This window comes from Candoia aspera, chromosome 5 (assembly GCF_035149785.1).
Source record: "Candoia aspera isolate rCanAsp1 chromosome 5, rCanAsp1.hap2, whole genome shotgun sequence".
Classification (NCBI taxonomy): Eukaryota; Metazoa; Chordata; class Lepidosauria; order Squamata; family Boidae; genus Candoia; species Candoia aspera.
Window position 1 is genome coordinate 86,196,327 of NC_086157.1, and position 16,789 is coordinate 86,213,115.

General features: G+C 36.9%; 1 protein-coding gene across 1 annotated transcript; it reads left to right on the top strand.

Annotated features, from left to right (window-relative positions):
* The first annotated feature begins 8,707 nt into the window (after positions 1-8,707).
* On the top strand, positions 8,708-12,753 carry LOC134498362 (protein spire homolog 1-like). Its single transcript, XM_063304438.1, has 5 exons — positions 8,708-8,817; positions 9,609-9,670; positions 11,333-11,360; positions 11,659-11,801; positions 12,454-12,753. Exons 1-5 carry the CDS (start codon positions 8,746-8,748, stop codon positions 12,629-12,631), a joined length of 483 nt encoding a protein of 160 aa, XP_063160508.1. The 5' UTR covers positions 8,708-8,745; the 3' UTR covers positions 12,632-12,753.
* Positions 12,754-16,789: the final 4,036 nt, after the last annotated feature.

The following is a 16,789-nucleotide window of genomic DNA, read 5'->3' on the forward strand; positions in this document are numbered from 1 at the left end:
TTGTATAAAAACTTTGTAAAAAACATTGGTATATATACTATATATCAAAACATTGGAAGTCTATCATCACACTTAAAGCTAGAAAAATGTGCCTGTGCTAATTCATATTCTGATAATGTATTTATGCTGATTTATAGAAATAATTATGATAGAAATAGAAGTACAATATACCTTCCCATAATAACTAGGGAATATGTGCCAGCGCCATCTGCTGACCAAGTAAATTCAACATCCCTGCCTCTCTGTTCTGATGTCTATCTTTAAACCAGACTCTTTAAAAGAAGACAATCCTATGTAAAATACATGACTACCTTAATTCAGTGATTTTTATAACACAATCTTATACACAGACACTCACATGTGTGTGTGTGTGTGTGTATATATGTATATGTTTGTGTATGTATGTATGTGTGTATGCATGTATATGTATGTATGTATGTGTATATGTGTATGTATATGTATGTATGTATATATCAGCCTACTTCAACCTGAGTTTTCCAGATTTTGACTACTATCATGTACCAGCAACATGGCCATGAAGGGAAAATGCAACAGGCTAAGGAAGAATGCTATACATATTTACTCTGGAGTAAGTGACTACTGTTGATATTATAGTGCCCCCACCACCCTCAAATATTCCATTTGACAAAAGAAAGGTGATTTCCCATGTATCCACAGTGGCATAATTTGATTACCAACTAAGGCTATGGTCCACAGAGTACTGTTCAGCTGTCCTTATTTTACAAGTTTTAAGAAAACCAAGAGTTGATCTATTATCAGTATCTCCAGAGTCACCCTGAACATGCAACTAAATTTTAAGCTGAAATTGGCTAAAACATTTGTTTCAGATGGTCACATACATCAACAGCCAAGAAGGATTTTAGAAGATAAGGTAAGATGTGGGTGTTTGACATACTATGATGGCATACTTTAGACATTAGAACAATAATTTTTTAGTGATTTTGTGGTAACTAGTACTCAAGTTTGACTCTTAGATAATTTACTTTTCTTGGATGGGTTTCCATTTTTCCTGTACCCATTGGATACTAAATCTGGGATTTCCATGGATTTATCTTCATTAGTAATGGCCCATGTGTCCTTAATGGCAAAAAGACCTAATGCAATAGCTAAAGCTGAAGAGAATTCCACATCCATACTGTTTCTCTAAAGTTGACAGCAATCATTGTCATGTTCACCAACCTCAGATCACTTAGAATAATAAAGAACTGTGTCCAACTGGCCAAAAAGGGAATGCAAGAAATGCCATTGGATCAGCATCCTATTTATCCCTAGCTACTGACTACTGGTGAATTAAAATTCCCTTACCTTCATCCTACGCAAAAGGAAAAAATACTTTTTGCTCTTGTTCTCCCATCCATTTTGTCCATAAAGCATTTTTCATACAGCATAGTAGTTGGTAAGAGGAAAAACTGTCAAGCCACCATGCTATCATTCTTCTGCTGCACTTCAAAAAAGTAATAGCAATTCAGTATGACAGTAGAATCTTTATCAAAGGAGTGGGAAAGACGCTGACTTGAACTCAGGAACTGGGAAGTAGAATCAATCAAGAGTTCCTGCCAGTAGACAAACTGACTACCCACAAGCTTTACAGAGCTACAGCACAACAACAACCATATTTCACACTTGGGCTAGTGGCACTGTACCTGCTGCTAAATTGTTTTTTAATATCTTCAAGAGCTTGTTGCTGTTTCATAAAACAGCTTGGGAGTAGGGATATCAAGAAACTGCCTTCTAGATTAGCCTTAATGTTCTGTAGATGATATTCTTGCAATGGTGTAGAGGGGAGTCCCAGTGAAACAGTTTCTTCTCCCAGTTGAGATCAGGAGATTCCCAACATCCCTGCTAACTCTAACCTTTTCCTCCTGGCTTCAATATTGCCAGCTACCTCAAGTTACTGCATTGGTAAGTTACTAAATTTTTTAATTTTTTAATCTTTTTATTGATGTTTTGTTATATAATTTTATTTTTAGACTGCTTTAAGAATGTCTACAGAAATGAAAAACAGTAGCTAAATTCTTCTAATATTAGTCACCTAGGCAACCATTCATTTATTGTTTTTAACAAAACTGTCCTAGATTTTCAGAATTAAGACAGATCATTTGGTATTTCTTTCTAGTTGGCAGAATTATTAGGAAAGTTGATCTATAAAGCTCTGGACTGGGGAATTGAGAGCCATATGGAGAGAGAGCTGAGTGAGTCACTGGCGAAGCTAATATCTTTTATGCTCAAACTGAACACAGAGACCTCAAAAACCACAGTTGCTTTCCAGGATGTAATCAAGGTCTTGTACTGTTTCACACAACTTATTTACAACTTTAGCCATTTGTTCTAAATGTGCTTTGGAGGAATAGAAAATTTCTTTTACACATACAATGTGAAGTTTAGTTAAAGAAGGTGAACTTGTGTATGTAGGAAACCTTCCTTCCTTCCTTCCTTCCTTCTTTTTTACAAAGAAAAATATGCTAATTTCCTTTGAATGCATTCAGTCGAAAAAGCAGCCCAGTCACCTAAGTTAATTATTCACTTAACTTTAGCAATTAGCTAGTTTAAATAATTTAATTAATGGAAGACATTTATGTAATGCTTTTAAATACAATTATTGTAGAAGTTCACATTGAAGTATGCACATTTATAATACAATCAAATACTTATAAAACTAATTTTATAAACTAGTTTTATAAGTCCATTACAATCCACAATGGTTGGGAAAATAATCAAAACATAAAACTGTGCCAATACTAAACCCCACTAATCTATAATATAGATTATAGAATCTATAGATTATTGATAACAGAGATACAGATTTTTTTTTTTACTTGCTTTATTTACACTCTCTGCGTTCAGTGTAGATCTGCTAATCTGGAATTTCATTATTTCTATTGTAGTTCTTTGAACAAAGAACTGAAGGATGTGTATGTCTATGTATATATAGGTGGTTCTATTTGGTTTTTGGCTCTTCTAGTAGGAATTCTGGGGCTTGTGGTCTACTATACCTGCAGAGCAGCAAGTTGGAGATGGCTGCTTTTTATAATATGTTATTATGTCACACAATGTAGCCTGTGGTCCAACTTTGTTTTCCCATCAAACTGTAATTATTATATTACATCTCATGTATTTAGTGATTTCTGCTTCTGTTTATTAATAATAAATACCTAGGATGTAGCATAATAATTGTATTTATTTAAATTTAGTTTTATGTAAAATCAAGCTTATCTCTTGGTCTGGCCCTCTATTTATTTGCCTTGGCTCTGCCTATGTTTTAGAGGAACTTCCCCAGTGACCACACAAGGCAAAAAGTAGCTCTTAATCAGAAAGAGTTTGTACCACCTGGGTATGGGTTCAGTTTCTTTATTTGTTCTTTTTGTGTCAGTTTTGAAAGGCAGCAGACAAGATAGACTGGTGTTCTCCAATGTCTATTATTATTTTCTTCTAAAATATATTGGGTATATTCATTTTTATTTCGTTCTTTTTACTATGCCTCTTATAGAATTTGAATAAATTGAACGTTGTATTATAGGTAGGTCTCAAATAAACAGGCTTTTATGTTGAATAACATTCAAAATCTGCTATGCTCCCTTACTCACCAAAATACCTTTTTAATTTCTGATGCATTCTATTCTGTTATTATAAACTCTTTCCTGAGTGTAGAGAAGTTCAGGGGCAATGGACACAATTTGCATCTCAGGTCTATAAATTCAGTAGTTAGTTCTATGAACTTAATTGAACATGTGTCCAGAACTGATTACTGTTTGTCCATTTTAGATCTGTGAGGATCACTTTCACAGACCTTCCGAAGCTGCCAGATATTATACAACCATCTGCCAAATGCTCTTCTCTGAGTACACTGAGCTTCAGAAACTCATGTTAACCATACAGAGTTGCAAAGAGGTATGTGGGGGATGTGAGAACACAGTAGCTAAATCTTTCTTTACCACTGCTTCAGTATCTTCATCCCACTATCACTTTTCTTTGAAATTGGAGGAAAAATTGTGCAGAGGGTTGGAAAGGCAATTTAAAAGTTTACACTGAGCAAACTAAGGCATTCCTTTTAATGTCTTTCAGTATTTGGGAAGAATGGATGTAGAAGACTGTTCTGCCAAGCAGAAGACAAACAATTGGGTATGGGTAGCTCTGATTTGTTACTTTCAATACCAGTTTTCTAGGTAAAAAGCTAATACTGTACAGCAACCTCCTGGCCAATATCTCATATAATCAGGCTTTTAAGCTGAGTAATGTTCAAAAGCTTAAGTTCTTCCTTATTCATTAAAATACTTCATTAGAGATGCCATCTAAACTAAACTAAGCTAAAACTTATTCTACATTAAATACAACATGATACATCTGCAGGCTGATATAAAGGCTTCAGGGTGGGCTTCCCCATTTCAGGACGGCTTGTGGTAGGATGTGTTTGGTTACTTCCAGAAAAGTGTGAGGCTGCAGAAGGCTATGGAGCAAACTCTGCACAGTGTCCCTTCAGGAAAAGGTATCCATTCATCCTACGCTGTGGTGGTGGATGATATCAAAAACAAACGCTACAGCCTCCATGCGGTAAGTAATGGGTCATATCAGATTCATCTTTTATTGTGCACTTGCACTGTGTCATTTGTGAGACATCTTCTATCAATGGTGCAACAAGGATTGCAGAGGTTCCAGGTATGTTGATTTCTGGGACCACCACCCCATGTGCAAGTCTTTCCATCTTTAAACGTTACTTCCTCCTTACTCACTTCTAGTGCACTCTATGTTCTTTTCTTTCTATCTCCACCTCCCGTCATGCCAGAGAGTGGCACATTCCCATTTTTCCTTTGCAGAGCAATGCTGCAATCATGCCTGCATCATCATTTCACCAAAGATCCCATAGGAAGGGAGGAGGAGATAGGATAAATAAGACCTGTGCTCTTAATTCATTTTTTTAAGTTAAGTGTGATGCTGGATTTGGTAGTCTTCTGGGCTGCAGGGCCCTGGTCCAGCCTTCGAGACACCACCGTCTTCCATTTGTAACTCACTGTATTTGCTAGGTATCAGCACGGAAATTGAAGGAGAAGGCCTTCCAAGAATTCAGCCTGCATGATCAGCTCATGATGGAAGTAAAAAATCCACCCAAACTTCGACCAATTTTTGTACAGAAAAATAATTATAAGGGTATGTTCCAACTGTTAATCAGGATTACATTCTTGATAATGCAGATATCTTGGGATGCTTACATTAAGTTGAAGGAATAAAAGGAAGAGCAGCTTTCCTTATAGGCAGGATTGGCTCTACTGGCATGCCCTTTCTGTAGTTTATCATGGGTTCCTAGGGTAGTGCTTCAGCGTTTTTCCAAATGGCAGCCTTAAGCTATTGGACTTCTGTGCATAAACTGGTTGGAAATGAAGCCAGCTTAAAAAAATCTATTTCTTCACTTTAGCCTGATGATCCATCCAGACTATATTTACTACGACTTTGATTGGTGTACTCCTCCTTTTCTTTATCCCTCCTGGAAAATACCACCATTTTACTATTTTTCCTATCATTTAGGCTGTAAAGAGAAAGTGGCACTAGTCCAGTCACTTTCACCTGTTCTTTTATTTTATTTTTTTTAAAAAGCAAAGGCAGATCCACCTTCTATCAATAAACCAGTTTTAAAAAAAGATCTACCTTGTCATTGTTAGATCAGTAAAATACATCCATCATTTTGCTTTTTTACCATTGAACTTGTAAATTAAAAAAAACAGCTTTTCACCATTCTACTGGTGAATGTGTGAAAAAAATGGCCATGTAGGATATCAACCAGTAACTGGAGGGGCGGGGCCTTCCTGCTACAGTGCACAGGAGTCAGCTGGAATCAAGGTGTTCATATCAATGGCCTTTACTCACTCTTAGGCAAGCTGGTCATATGGAGTAGCCCATAGTTTAAGATAGGAACTGGAAGAGTACAAAGCAGTAGTTATATCAAAAGTGACACAACTTAGAATGTTAGTTACTGTATTTAACATCTTGGTTATGGATCAAGCAGACTTTCATTTCCTTTATTTATCTAGCTATCTTGCATGCTGTTTTGAGTAGCATTAAAATGAGCCTGGCTGCATCAAGATTTCTATGGGTAGGGGAGACCTAAGCTTCTCTGCTGTGTGGTGGTCCTAATGAATCACTGTTCAAACTTAGCAGGGATGGGGACAGTGATCTTCTGCTGTTCAGCTGAATTACATATTTCTCCCAGTTAATGGCAACTCACCTATGGAATAGAATGCATAAATACAGGTAGTCCTTGCTTAATGACCACAATTGAGACCAGAAGTTCAGTTGCTAAGCGATGTGGTCATTAAGTGAATCCAACCCAATTTTATGACCTTTTTGTGGTGGTCATTAAGTGAATCACTGCAGTCATTAAGCGAACCACATGATGTTAAGTGAATCACACAGTTCCCTGTTGATTTTACTTGCTGGAAGCCAGCCAGGAAAGTCGAAAATGGCGATCACGTGACTACAGAATGCTGCAATGGTCATAACTCTAAACTGGTTGCCAAGCGCCCAAATCATGATCACGTGACCACAGGGACACTGAGACTGTCTTAAATGTGAGCATCGGTTGTAAGTTGGTGTTTTCAGCATTGACATAAGACTGAATTGTCACTAAATGAATGGTCATTAAGTGAGGAGCTGGGAAAACTGATTTGAAAAGCAGCAAATGTTTTCTTTTCTTAAATCAGAATTATGGGGGGAAGATCCCAACATAACCCATGCATGTTCAGTGGAATATTTCTACCCCACATATCTTTCTACTTGGTTAGGAACTCTGACTTTCAAGATATATTATAGCTGGTACATGCAATATCGTTGACAAATGTTCCAACATAATGCTCTGGTATAGAACAAGGGTGGCGCTTTCCAGGTCCCCATGTTGCTTTAGTCTATATAAACAAACACCTCAAAATGGAGTCATAATTGAAGAGAGGCATGTAGAGCACTGAATCCAATGTCCTGTTCTGTGCAAAAATCCAAATTAAAGTATTTACAACAGATGACTATCCAGCCTCTGTTGGAAAATACGCAATGAAAAAAAATTGCCACCTCCTTTGGTAACTGGTTCCATGTTCAAATTGCTTTTCTATACTCAGTACAGAAATTATAAGAATTCTGTAATTATAATTTAAGGCCATAATTCTATGTCCTGCACTCTGGGATGACAGATACTAGGTCATGGTCATCTTCTGCATATCACCCCTTCAGGTATTATTGGTGCCATTACCAAGTCGTGTTTCCATTATCCTATGCTTAGGCATTTTAGTTCTGTTTCTTAGGAACTATGCATATATCTCTGTGGAATTTCGCTGTTACTTTCAGTTCACTTATCTAGCCTATCTAACCTATCAAGATTATTTTAAATTATGTTTTTAACTTCTAGAATATTAATAATTAACTGTCCTGTCCAGTGTTTTATCCTCTGAAAATCAAATGTAAACCCTTATTTTCTCCACTTCTCTGTTAAAAGTACAACTATAGAGAGAAGTCACAGAGTCCAAGCATATATGGTTCTTTCCAAATTAATTGATACAACAACAATAAAATTACAAGATTTTCATAAAACTCAAATGTGAGTTGTTGGCTAGTAATGCGTATAACCTTGCAAGCACAGAGAGATAACTGGAAAGCCAACCAGCATACATCTGAAAAAAATTATATCCATCTGATGGAATTAAACTCTAAAATGAAAATAAGTAGTTTACATTTTACAATTCTCCAGAATCAAATGTGTACCCTTATTAAACCAAAATAAAACAATACCATATTGATAAGGAAATTTTAAAAAAATGCTTAATCAGTACAGAACCCTGGAAGAAGCATAAGAGGTTCTTAGATAACAGAAGATAAATAACCAGACATACTGTATGTCATGACATCATATATTCTCTGCTGTATGTAGTGTGAACTGATTAATCTTTTTTAAGTATCCTATCATCTCTGAAGAAAGTCACAATAGTTTAATATTTTTACTTAACATTTTTGTCTGTGTGTTCTTTTTTCTGCAGGAGATATTCAGAAGTTCATCTTGAATTCTCCACATAATAGTATCTTCTCTGAACAAAACATCAGCACAACAGACTTCTCAAAAGCTAAAAAAACAGGAGTAGGCTGGATTCTCTCAGATCTGGAACTAAAGATAAAACTAGGAGAGCTATGTAAGGATGGTGGAAGGGGATCAGGAACCAAGGCAAGAATAAACTGGGATGACACCTATCTATTGTCCTTTTTAAACACCCATTCATATATCTAAATCTTTATGCTGAAATGCTAAAGAAATATCTAGTGGTTTGGGGGATTTCTTGCTGCTGCTGTTCCTCTTTTTTTGGATTCTGAAGCCCCACAGAACCCTACAGTGCATTGTGTCTTTCCTGTGTGCACATAATTAAAGATGTGCAATCCTTGAAATTTATATCTAAATAGAGTGTATTAACATGGAATACCATTATCCTCAATTTGGAGGGAACTATGAGCATTGTGTAACTTACTGAGTTTAAAAAAATATAGTTACAGTTGGTCCACAGTGGTTTGTTTGAATTTCTTATTTTTAAGCTACTCATTTCAAACTAAAAACTGTTCATTAACTACTAAATTCCAGGAGCTAGGTTTTATTAAAAAATTATGACAAAGAGCAGTTTCTGAATGTCTTCATTTAATTTATAGTTGTCATCTACTTACAATCAGACATGCTCAAGATGGTCATTACCAAGCATTGCAGATTTGATGGGAACAAGATATTTAGAAATAAAAGATTCCTGCCAAAGAGAAAGAGGCAATGTGCCTTCAAGGGCTGAGGTAATTTCTTAATATGAGAAAGTGTGCGTTGGTTGCTTTGGTAATACTTATTAAAAACAGACATGAATATCCATATAGTAAAATGTTTAGTAAGTATGTTGGCTTTTGCAAGACTGGTCTATATATTTAACTTTGTTCCCTTATACTAATCCTTGTGCCAATAGATCAGGGTTGGGCAACATGTGGACCACAGGCAGTCTCCAGCTCCTCTTTTTGTAGAACACTGAAGCTTCTTTCCCAAGATTGCTTGCCATTTTCTATTTTTCTCCCCAAATAACAAGTAGATAAGTTTAATGTGCCCCATTTTAATTTTTAAAAAATCTACTCCTCCCCTCCAAAAAGAGGGGAAAATGAGATAAAACGTTCCATTCCCTTTAGCGGTACATTGGCATATCTAACTTTTATTAACTTCTGTTAGTGTTTTCTATATCACATGCAGGTTTTTCCCACACCTTAAGCATACAAAAAGTATCAATTTTCCTGGTGGGAATATCCTGAAGAAAGCAATTTGTCTAGCATGCCAGAGTTCACTTTTTGCCTTTTCCTCAGTCTACATTTGCATGCAGAGCAAATGTATCTACAATAAAGGAAGCTTCCGTAATGCAAAGCTATTTTCAGTCTTTTCAGTGATCAGAAGGGATGGTTTATATGGCTGTAAAATTATTCCAGAAACCGTGGCCCACACTTTAATCTCTAAACATTCTTCATTCTGTGTATGAGTGTTATTACTTGTATTGATTATTATTATAAAAAAATAAATCTTAGCACTTGTCACAATTTCCCCCCTACAGCTTTGTCTCCTTTGCCATAACCAGTTCTTTATATGGCCCTATATGTGTCATCTTTGTAGTAGGTAAGTAAACAGAGCCTTTTCATGATTAAATTACTGTGCAAGACAAAAAACATTTCTTTCTACCTACAATTTTTATGGTTGGGTTTTTGAAAAAAATTAAAATGTCTATGTTATCCTGGGATAGTGGCTTTTATATGTATTTCTTCTCATGTCTTTCATGTATTATTTATTAGAGCTGTTAAATGCTTTGGATTTGTTGAAAGCAAAAGTAGCACCTGCCTCCAATTTATTAAAGCACCTATGTCATTTTCCAGGATTGCATGGCTGCTGAGGGGAAGCTCCCAATCTTGGTAAATAAGCCACAGACAGGTGCTATGCTCATGTTCATGTTCCCACACCTTCCAAAGCACCACTCCTGAATCTGAAGCACGACACAGCCCTACCATTCATTAGGGCTATGCAAAGCACTTAAAAGAACTGGGAAAGACTTTAAAGCAGGTTCATTAGCTTCTCAAAGGATGTGACAGCTTTAATATTTCAGGAGAGAGTGTCTCTCCTGCACTAATACATTTTAAGAAGTATCCCCTGAAAGGGGTAGCTGAAGGGGTACCTCAAAGGGGTACTTAATGCTTTGTGCTCCCTACTATGTATTGAATATGTGTTTAATTGTTTAATTGTTTTTGCTGTTTTAATATTCAGTTTCCTAATTCACCTACAGAACTCAGTTTACTGGGAGGATTAACAGATATTAAACAGAGGTCATATTTTGTGAATTGATTCAGTGCTGTCAGCTTGCCAGCAAAACAGAAATTGCTGGTGAAACATATTACTTCTTCTCTTGGATACCCTTCTAAATATGCAGTAGAGTTCAGGAACCCACTCTGAAATGGGTTTGAGAAATTTCAGAATAAGGGAAAGTAAGGCAAACAAACCTCAATTCATGTAATGGAAAATTACAATAATGCAATGTTAGATCTAATCCTCCTATTATTTTTTCCTGAAGTCACAGAACAACATGGAAATTGAATATTTACCATGGCTGTGCTTACTTCAGATTTTATTCCCCAAAGGGGAATATTTAGAGGGCATTAGAGTACAATCACAGCCTCTATCTGCAATCATAAAGCAGCCACGTATTTCCCCAAGACTGCCTTGTTGCCTTTTGCAGCTGCTCTGAAATCTGAAGTTGTTTAATTTAGATTCCTGAACTGAGCAGGGGCTGGATTCAATGCCCTAAATCAGTATTTTTCAAACTTGGCAACTTCAAGACATGTGAACTTCAACTGGCTGGGGAGTTCTGAAAAACACTGCCTAAATGGTTCTATTATTCTGTCTCCCAGAAAATTTGACTCTCTCCTCTTGTTGTTGCAGAGTCAAAAAAACCAAATTATTTGGTTCATTGTTTGGCTTCCCCAAATGAGATGAGATTTTCATTTCTGGGTACATGATGGTTAAATTCACAGCTCATTGAAATAAAGCATTTCATAAAAGGCTTAGCAGTTGTGGCTGTTAGGGTCCTTTCTTTGTGGGAAAACCTGCAATTAATCAGGCAAGCATCAGGAAAAATAACAGCCCAACTTCTCAGTCCTGCAACTTATTTCTATCTTAAGTGTGGCTTGTTTTTTAACTCCTTTGTTATTTTTCTTTTTATTCATTCCTTTATTATTTTTCTTTTTATTCAATTGTTATTCCTACAACTGAGGTATTACCTTTTTATTTTAGTGTGATCTGCAAAGATTGCTGCATCAAAGTAAGTTCTTTTCTTTTTCATTAATTCTCTTTGTTTTATTAAGCTACTGACCAATACAACCTTGTGTAAATTAACCCATGTTTACAAAATTTTGTTTAGGAGCCGTTAAGCCAATTAAAGTATAAATCATTTATCAGATTGCTTGATGGTACTTTGTGTCTGACCAACGTTGCATAGTCCTGTTTAATAATATGCAGCTTCATTTTTGGTTTAACAATAATGAACACCTTTTAATGTATTATATTAACTGTTTTAAAGGATTCGATCAGTGGGTTAAAGTCATGGTATTTTTATCTAGGTGTCTATGCCAGTAAGACCTTGTGTACGCCTTCCACTTAACTTCTTTAAAGTGATACAACTGGGCAAGGAAGATGATCATGGCCTGCACAACCAAACAGCTGCACAGCTTTTGTTTGAAGTAGAACAGTGGGATTCATCAAGGTGAGAGTTTGCCATGAGGATGAAACTACATTAATAATACATTCTCTTCACCTTGCCAACTCCCCAATTACTAGCCCATCTTGTACTGATAAGATGATGCTTATATGCTGAGAAAACACCTTTCACATCCTATGGTTGCTAGATGAGAAAGTTATCACGGTGCTTGATTCATCTTCATTAGAAGATACAGTGGCTGAGTTCACAAGTTGTGCTGAGTCAAAGCTGAACAAACACATTATAGTTGAATGTGATGTGTGAAGACAGTCAGTAGTTTTTAGTGAACATCATGTTGCAAATTGAATTATAAAAGTAGAAGATTCTTTAATGCTGTTCTTTCTTTCCAAATTGGATTAACTTTTTCCCTTTTTTATATTAAACATTTGTACATACATAGTAATTATAGTATAGTTATCCCAAAACGATTTGGAAGAAATGCTTTCGACTCCTGTGAGGCACAGCACCTTTCTCTTTTTTTAGACTTGTGTAGATGCTATGCCTATTTGAATGAACAGAAGAGAGGTGGTCACATGTACTTACACATTTCCTCCAAAACATTTTTTAAATGTATACAGCCTTACTTGGTATTCCACACATGTAAAGGCATGAAAAAGGCATTTTTGAAAGTAATTTGGATTCTTCTCATAATTTCCAGAGTACCTCTTGTGTTTGAACCCCATTGCTTAACCCCACCCCTTGCCTGCCACTTGAAAAGTATGATGGATTGGCCTTCTATGGATATCTGTATCAAATGTGAGCAGTACCTTCTGGAGATCCTTTCCCATCAGCCTCCTTGTAGGAAAAGGCCCCTGTCATGGACTGAATTGGAATAATGTCTTTTATTACTGTATAAAATTGGGCAAATGTAAACCAGTGATCTTACAGGCCTAAATGGGTCAATCCTAGCTATTTTTTCTCTCTTCTCATTCCATTAAGCTGACTTAGAAAACTATACTTAAACAAAACACCAGATATATCTCTGATCTTCTTACATGGAATAAATAAATACTTTCATAAGCCATGTTTTTAAGTCTTTTTTTCCCTTGTCACAATTTAAATCCATATTTAACATTAAACCTAAGTGGTTGCAACCATATGCTTAAAATAAAGGACTGCCACTAACAAAGGATTTAGAAACTTATCATCTACAGCAGTGTTTCTGAACCTTGTCAACTTTAATGTACAAAGCAGGCTTGTGTATTAGGGATATAACATCACTCTGGAACAGTCTTTTCCAAATCAGTGCCTCAAAGTGTTTGTCTCCAACTTCTGTTGGATATTGTTGTTAGAATTATCAGGGGTCAACTCAGCATTGTCTCACAAGCATAAGGGGGTTGCTCTAGTAAACACTTCTCTATTGTGCTTGTGGGATGTCACAAGGGTCACCTGATTTCCACTTCCTCCTCCTCCTTGGGCTTGGGGATTAACAATCTCCATTACCCTTCTGGCAGGCCTGCAGGCAGGAGGTGATGCAGAAGTGCAGCTCTTGTCCTCTTTCATCTCGCTTGCATGCACACTTTCTATTCCACATTAGTGTCTACAAAGAACCATTGATGATTAAGTGCTTTCTACTGTGAACCTACCTGTATCCAGATCTACTGAATAAAAGTAAGCTATCTCTATTTTTCTTCATCAAACTACTATGTGAAGACTGAATTTATTTCTGAACGCAATTAAGCTTAATGTGCAAGTTTTCTTTTGGTTCACACTTCTACTCTGCAAGATTGCTGTTAGCTGCTTGGAGTTCTTTTACAAACCTTTAAAAACTCTTTAAAAACTCCCACAATTATATTTGTATCTTTATCCTTTCTCCCAACTACTCAGAAGCTAGGAAAAAGTCTGTAGAAAGAAAGAATGAAAAATTAAGCTATTTTTCTAGGTGTACTACCAACATGTTAGAACAGCGTTCTCTAAACTCAGGTCCTCCAGGTGCCTTGGATTTCAATTCCTGTCAACTTCAGCCACCGTGACCCGAGAATTAATACTTGGCTTACTAGCTGTCACTTAAACAAAACCTTAGAAAATACAAAAGCAGACCTTGGGTTACACATTTTCCCCATTCCTGAACCCCAGTAATTCAGTGGCATACTGCCTTGAAATGTGATCATTCCATGTTATATGTTAAATTAATATCTGTTAGTTATCAGTATTCAATGCAATGTTTTCTAATTTATTTGTAACCCCATAATCTGAATTTGACATAGTAAAAACATTCATTAGTGAATTCAAGGGGACCGTTTCTTGTCATGTCAGAATGCTGCTGGTGTGAAGTTGTCTACCACTATGGTTCTTGATTTAGAATCAGAAAGGGAATTCATAGCTCTCCAGACATTGCTGAACTATAATTCCTAGCAACTAAAGCAAGATGGCTAAGGAAAAGGAAGGCTGAAACTCAAATTCATCAAATATCTGGAGGGTCAGAGGTTCCATTCTCCCTTTTGATAAAATTACTTCTCCAAGATTTAACCATGACTTGTTGGGCGAACAAATAAAATTATCTAACATTAGCTTTGTATTAAAAGGCGCCTCATGACTAATTTCATACACTGGTTGTTTGCAGAAATGTTTGATGTGAAGGTCTCCACAAGAGGGCAGCAAATCCTGAAATTTCTGCTATTTAGGGCCTTGTGGTCTCTTTTGTGTTGCCTAGCATCTCACAGACATTGATCTAGACCTCTTGGTCAGGCAGCTGCTAGAATTCTTTGGTGGGCCGCATGCTGGAAGACTATGAAGTTGGTCCACATGTGCCCACCAAAACAGATTTTTAAAACAGGCTTTTGATGTTCCTTTCTGTTTCAAAAGGAATCAGTACTGAAATTGTCCATAAATACTATCGTATGTGGCATACATTGAATTGAAATATACTGGACAATAGGCAGGCTTTTGAATTACTTCTGAGATTAAATTCCATGATACTTTTCTACACAGAGTCTTATATCAAAGAAAATTATTCTACTATACTTCACCAAATATTTTTGTCTCCAAAGAGCATATGGAATTGTTCTTTGACTTAAAGTCTGCCTGCTGTTAGTGCAGAGGGCATTCCATGTGGCTATGAATGCAGCATGTTTTTGCCTGATCTGTTGGCCAGAAAGCCGGCGGTTCGTAAAACCCGGCGAGGATCTGCCAATCACTGAAACCGAGTCAGAAGGATTCCAGTAACTCTTTATTTATGCGCACAAGCAAAAAGGGAATCTCTTGCCTCTTGGCTGAGAGGAATGCCGAGCAGTTACAATTGATTACAGTTATACCATTCATTGAGAGTGAATATACTGTATAAAATTGTGATTGGCTAACAAAAATCAGCTGCTCGCACCTGCATGTAAGCTTCCCATGTTACATATTAACATCCCATAATATCTCTAGCATGTCTTCACTAATGCTCATTTGAATATTCAAGGGGTGTGTTTTTCCATTATAATTGGGTAGGGGTCTTTCAAAGTTCAGCAAAACTGCCCGAAGCCAGTTCCCTGTACTACTTACCCCTGCATTCCTCTGCTTATCAGCTGGAGCCTCCCACTTCCCCAATGAAGGGTGGCTAGTCCATCAGATCTGTATTAATGGAAATATTTGTTTAATAACTGCCCCAATCCAGAAGAACTCTCACAGCATACAGTGAAACATAATTCACAGAAAAATGAGTAAACAAAAAAGAAAACCAACATAACAATAAAATCTGGTACAAAACCAAAATAAATGTTCTTGACCAATCAAGACCAAAGGCACACTAAAATAAAACAGATTTAACTAATTTCTGGAATATATATTGCAGTATTCCACAGGATGGGTACTATAAGCCAGAAGGCATGTTATCTTGTCCACACCATACCTACCTTGTAAGGAGGGAACATTTTCAACAGGCTGTCTCTAGATTACCAGACCAGAGAGGTAGACTCTATTCCAGTAAGGTATTGTCTGATAAATCTGGGTGCTGCATGATGCTTTGAAGATAATGATCAGCAATTTGAATTGGGCCAGGAAGCCTACCAATGTAGCAACTTCAACACAGATGTTGTCCTAACAGTCAGAAATCACGCTGAGACGAGGAGTAGGTCTCTAGTGTTTATTACTGCTACATAAAACAGAATCCTAACAAACCGAAGAAGTGTGGGAAAAACCCAGACAGATAAACCCCAAAAGTTAAGGCAGGTCTGATCTGTGTCTCTTTGAATGGCTGCTTAATTCCTCAGTACTACGCATGCGTTTTCCCCCCTGGATAGAGGCCCCTTCCAGCTCACCATCAGTACTCATGACAGATGTAATTTTATGTTACTTCTTCACTGACAAAGCTCAGCTGCATAGTACAAATAGGGCTGTGCAAAGCACTTGGAATGAGCATTCAGAAAAGCACATTGGTGTGAGCAAAATGCCACACCTTGGAGCCTTAAAGCAGCTGCAAAGGTTTTCCCCATGTTCTCTGCATTGTTGTGTACACACAAATGATTCACATCTACTTAGCATGATAGGTGTAAATGGAAGGGTTACTTTTAGTTTAAATAGAAATATAATGCATTTCCCTTGAAGGGGACCATTTTCATCACAGCAGACAATCTGTGTTTCCTGTTTAGCATTCCTACTAGAATGCTAAAACTCCTGAATGAGTTTATTATTATTATTTACATTGGCTCACTTTTTAAATAAAGGGCTGACTTATTTAAAATAAATTAAAAGCAGGACACTTTTATTTAATCGTATAGCATAGCAGTTCAGTGTTCATGCTGCTTTTTTCTTGCTGGGAAATCCTTGTGAGGTCCAGCAGCCAGATGTGTAGACTATTTAGCCGTGACAAGTCACATTACCCAGGGTGCACCACAAGGAGGCTAGTCTACATTGCATCGAGTTGGGCTGAGAGAGAGTGACTGGCCCAATGTCACCCAGCCAGCTTTCACACCTAAGGCGGGACTAGAACTCACGGACTCCTAGTTTCTAGCCCAGCACCTTAACCACTAGACCAAACTGGCTCTCTAGGACACTTCTGACAAAGAATAATA

Coding starts and splice junctions, on each gene's coding strand:
- LOC134498362 (XM_063304438.1), top strand. CDS start 8,746: ATGGGAACAAGATATTTAGAAATAAAAGATTCCTGCCAAAGAGAAAGA. Junction 9,671..11,332: donor ATGTGTCATCTTTGTAGTAG/GTAAGTAAACAG, acceptor TTTTTATTTTAG/TGTGATCTGCAAAGATTGCT. Junction 11,361..11,658: donor GCAAAGATTGCTGCATCAAA/GTAAGTTCTTTT, acceptor ATTTTTATCTAG/GTGTCTATGCCAGTAAGACC.